Source organism: Camelina sativa, chromosome 16 (genome assembly GCF_000633955.1).
Source record: "Camelina sativa cultivar DH55 chromosome 16, Cs, whole genome shotgun sequence".
Lineage (NCBI taxonomy): Eukaryota > Viridiplantae > Streptophyta > Magnoliopsida > Brassicales > Brassicaceae > Camelina > Camelina sativa.
In genome coordinates, this window is record NC_025700.1 from 27,785,643 (window position 1) to 27,790,771 (window position 5,129).

At 32.3% G+C, this 5,129-nt stretch overlaps 1 protein-coding gene across 2 annotated transcripts in view; it reads right to left on the reverse strand.

Annotated features, from left to right (window-relative positions):
• Positions 640–5,129, reverse strand: part of LOC104752888 (lysine-specific demethylase JMJ25-like) — an 8,265-nt gene continuing 3,775 nt past the window's right edge. For both annotated transcript variants that reach the window (XM_019238511.1, XM_010475145.2), the window contains exons 11-12: positions 4,995–5,114; positions 640–1,063 (exon numbers count right to left, since the gene is read on the reverse strand). In XM_019238511.1, the coding sequence (XP_019094056.1) occupies positions 977–1,063; positions 4,995–5,114 (207 nt within the window). In that variant the 3' untranslated portion in view covers positions 640–976. The remainder of the gene's footprint in view (positions 1,064–4,994; positions 5,115–5,129) is intronic.

Sequence of the window (5,129 nt, forward strand, 5' to 3'; positions counted from 1 at the left end):
GGGGTTAAAGAGTGTGAATCTTTTTTTAAGACGTTACTTAGGCACTAATTGCGGTTTATGTTTTTGGTATGTTTTTTTTATCCGGGAACACACTAAAGTTCATTTTCTTTTATTCCGTTGTTTCCATTGGAACATTAATTTTTTTATTTATGTAATAAAAGTATGATTTTATTTATAAAAAAAATATCATTTAAATAATGAATTTTCAAATTAAATTTTGGTAATTTAAACCATGAATTTGTCATTTAAAACATCAGCTTTAGTTAACTAGTTTTTTAATACATTAAATTTTGTTGATTAAGCACAAAAAACAAATAAAGACATAATGTTAAATTTGATAATTAAACCAAACAGCATGGTTTTAATAAAAAATTTATTTGACAAATGAATTTTTAAATATAAGTCGTTTAAACTATGAATTTTCAAATTTAGGTTAAGTTAGGATGAATAGATAAACCACTGTGTTTGAAGCTGGTTATAATACATCCACGCCATTAGTACAAATCATTAGGTTGGAACCTTTTAGAATTTTGGAAAATATAGTTCAAAAGCTTAGACAACGTCATGATTGTGTTATTTTGGTTAACATGCCGATTGCTTTATGTTTGAATTATGTGAATGAATAACCCTTTTCAAAACAAAACAAATTATGTGAATGTTACAAGTTTAAAATTAAAAATATAAAAGTATTAGTCGCAAATACAATATAATTGTTCTTTTAAAGCAAAGCCTATACCTCCTCTCCTGTATATAGATAACCATATATAATGACAAACAAAGTCTCTTTGCTAATCTGATCACAGAGAATTGCCAAATGCAGATCTTCAGTTGACAGGTCTCCATGGCTTTTTATTCTATCATCTATACGGAACCCTGAGAATTGTACGCAGCTTAATGCACAACAACAAAGGAGCTGATATAGCTATAGCTAGCTAGCTATTTAGGTCACAGGACATTTACAAACAGCAGTCTTCAACTAGTGGAGCATCGGTCGGGTCTCTTCAGGTAATGTTTCAAGTTCTTTGAGAGCTTGCTCGATTGCATAGATAACCATCTTCTTTATCTGTTAAAATGAACAAACCAGTGAATCAATATACAAAAAGAGAGAACTCATTAATTTGGGTTACTTAAAGTATGGTCGTAGCAAAAAAAAAAAGCCAAAACAAATAGAGAGCTAACCCTAGCCTATTGATGATGTCTCATCCTTTTACAAAAGTAAAATCTTCCACAATCAAGGTCGACACTAACTTCATTTTCGTTAAATCGTTAGATTGTTGATCATGTGTGCAATAACTTCTATTTATATAGTTAACAAAAAAAAAAACTTCTATTTATATATAGGAATACATCTAAACTTCTTTTTTTCTTCAACAAGTTGTCAATTTTTTCAACTTTACCATTTATCACCAAAAAAAAAGAGACTAAATCACTCATACCAAATTAAAATAATACAGAATATAAATTTTATGTATCTTCTAAATGTTTTCACGGTGGTGGCATACATTACATTTGTAAATTTCTAAATATAGATTTGGAATCCTCGTCGCAATATAATAGTTTACGAATTTGACACTAAGGAAAAGATTCATTCGAGTAAAAAAGAAAAGATTTTGCATATACCTTTTCTGATTTCAGCCGCTAGGTTTGAAGATTTCTATAGAAAAATTGCAGCCTTAGCGAAACAACTTATCATTTTCTACGAATCTTCCCGTTATTGAGCAAAATTCTATCTATATCTATTCCCGGAAGATTTTTCAATTCTACCATTTGTTTGACAACTTAAACTAGGCTTCATTTTAGATAGGTTTTCGGTCTCTTAATCAAAATCGGTCAGGAGTGCCGCAGGAACGGTCATTGGCTGCTTAGTCTCATCCGAGAGTCTAATCTCTTTTTACTAAAAAAAGAAGAAGACAGGGGTCGATTTAGGCTCCTTCCCTTCCACTCCATAGAGACTAGATAGTTTTAATCACTTTTCTTCCTTTGGAATACATATGATTTGGTATCCCAACCATAGGCTCTTATGACTTTTTCAAACTTTCAATCACTTTCTATTTTTGGATAAAAGGGAATCCCCGTTGTTGGTGATGTGACTCCTCATGTATTCTCGCTAGTTAAGACATTTACATGTCAAAATTTGTTCAAATGCTTATTAATTTAACTTTGTGGACATTTTTTCTAGTAGTATAGGCAACTACAAGGCATGACCATCCGCGCCACATGTAAAGACCATCCACTGAGAATCCACAGTGCTCAGGCTGCAGTTGCTAGATATTATTTCCACTATTTACATGCCTAAATTTGTTCAATGGCTTATCTTCACGAACATTTTTTCTAGTAGTTTAGCTAACTACAATAATGACGATCCACCACACATGTAAAGACCATCAACTGAAAATCCACGATGCTCAGACTGTGGACTTCATAAATTCTTGCCGGTTAAGACATTTACATATCTAAAACTGTTCAATCACTTATTAATATAACTTCTCAGACATTTTTTCTACTAGTTTAGGAAACTACAAGCACGATCATCCACCACACATGTAAAGACCATCGGTTCTCAGGCTATGAACCCCATATATTCTTGTCGGTTAAGAGATTTACATGTGTAAAATTGTTCAATCACTTATCATTATAACTTCGCGAACATTTTTTTAGTAGTTTAGGCAACTACAAGCATGATAATCCACTACACATGTATATACCATCCACAGTTAACTCGCCCATTCTCTTTTCGTCAACTGAAATCTCATTATTGTAGGTGGATACCACGATATTTGTATCAACGAAGATTTAAGATTACTACTACACCTAGTATTCATGATGTTATTCAACCCGCCATCTTTCCACCAACTGAAACCACATTGTGGAAAAAACATGAGTTTGGGCAAGACTTCCGGTATCATCTAAGATCTAGTACAATTGGACCTAAATTTTTCGATCGAGTTGAATTATGTGCTAGTTGAAACCACATTGTGATGGAGACAAGCCTTGAATCCAAGATATTTGCCATCATCCAAGCTCTAAGATCGCCAACCAAATATTTTCGACGTTAATCGAAAGCATTAATTTTGTCATTTCTCTAGATTTCTTTTCCTAATTTAGTAAAACCATAAAGTGAATTAAAATACAAGAACAATCCAAGCAAAGTACTATATAGACAAAGATTTCACAGAAAAACAATTAAAAGCAGGTAAACATATATCAAGACATTGACGAGTTTTGTTTCCACGAACTTGAGGTTCTTTAATTAAGACACATTGTTGTGTTCAATTTTTGATCCTTGAGAAGAAATTGAAGTCTCTTACACGTACCAATAACCCACCACAAAAGCCAACAAGATTGATCGTATGATCCAACGAGACCACACCACGCCATGCCGGAGATGCCACGATTTGAGGAGTTGGTAGTAAATCAAGAGCTAGCCGCTAACCATTCATAAGATGCATTGGAAACCTTATGTGTGTAAGAAGACGGCCACCAACAATCCCGGAACTGAAGGAAGTGCATTAAATACACTTCCTTTAACGAGGGTCTTATGGCCTTTAAAACTCGAATCTCTCGTTAATTGCAAAGACAAGGGTCTCAAATGCATAGAGAGGTCCTCTCTCCACCCGATCCCTCGATGTTTTATTTTGAGAAAAGCCTTCTTGTAACCCATCCTTCTTTGTGTTGTAAAGGTAATGTAGAAGTCTTCAATCTTGACCGGATTTGTGTAAACTTTATCGATGATTCGACACCAAATTCAATCCCCGGAATTGCATATTGTTGATAGAAGGGGGGGGGAAGAGTTTTGGTGTTGCATTGGTCAGTGAAGACTAACACAACCCAAGTCTAAAGATTTTTTTATTTTTATTTTCATGGGGAGCAATATTTTGCATAAGACCTCACTAGTTTTCAATCTAAGTGTATTCAACTTGACATTTTAAGTGATTTGTGTAAAAGTTACAAATCCTATGTTATTCAATCATGGATTTTAAAAAATCTCATGAAATTCATTGTTATTCAACTGATGATTTAAAAATCTACTTTGAAATCCACTGTTATTCAAAACAGTTTGTGAATTTGGATTTTAATAAGTTTTAGGGATTCTGGAGGATTTGTTTAGTTAAAAATACAGAAATACAAATCTCATGGTTTTAGGTGGGATTTGAAAATTTTTTACCATAAATCATATCAACTCCCCTAAAATCTATCAAAATTCCAAATTTTCTAAATCTCATCAAATCTTCCAAAATCATTGTTTCAATACACCCCCTAAGTGTTTACGTTTACATAGAAAAAAACATTGAAACAAAATCACACACTCTGTTTTTTTTTACTTTTTATGAAATATACACACGAAACACATTTGCGCAAACAAACATACCATTCATACATTGAAGCTTACTAAGAAAAAGAAATTAAAAACAATTAAAGCTTTTAATAAGATTAGGTTATCAATTAGAAGAGATGGGTATTTGGTTATAATTGCTTTCTAATTATAAAAAAAATCAATAATACCCGAATTAAAACCAAAACAATCTATCCAATATTTGGATTGATTTTTTTTTTGCTCAATCCCCGTCCAATTTGGTAAGAAAAAGTAAAACAACAAAATACATATAATAAAATACTGAGTTGATAAAATATTTAAAGTCTATCTTAATATATATTTATTAATATAATATATTTAAATATAGATCTGCTTTAAAAAATTGTTTTTTAATTGGAAAAAAGCAAAGTTTGGTAATTTTGTTTGACTTATGTCTTTTTTTTTTTTTTTGTCAACAATTTGACTTATGTCCAGTCAGTGATTTGGGGTTTTGTACGGCAAGTACGTTTTTAAAAACATAAAAAAACGAATGAGTTGGTTTTGGTTTGGTTCAAATGCCCATCTCTCCTATTCAGATATCCTTAAAAAAAAAAAAAACCTACCCGCATCAAGCATATATGCAACATGCTCACACAACCAACAAAAACAAAAAAAAAATGGTAAAGAGATAAAGACTTACCTCAAGTTTGTCCTCTCTGGCCTTGTGGTTCTTGGGAAGTTGGCGAAACTCTTCAGTCAGACGCAGACACTCATGGATGTTCTCTGGTGACACAAAGTCAACTGCAACTTTTGTACACGACTGTCCCCAATAAAA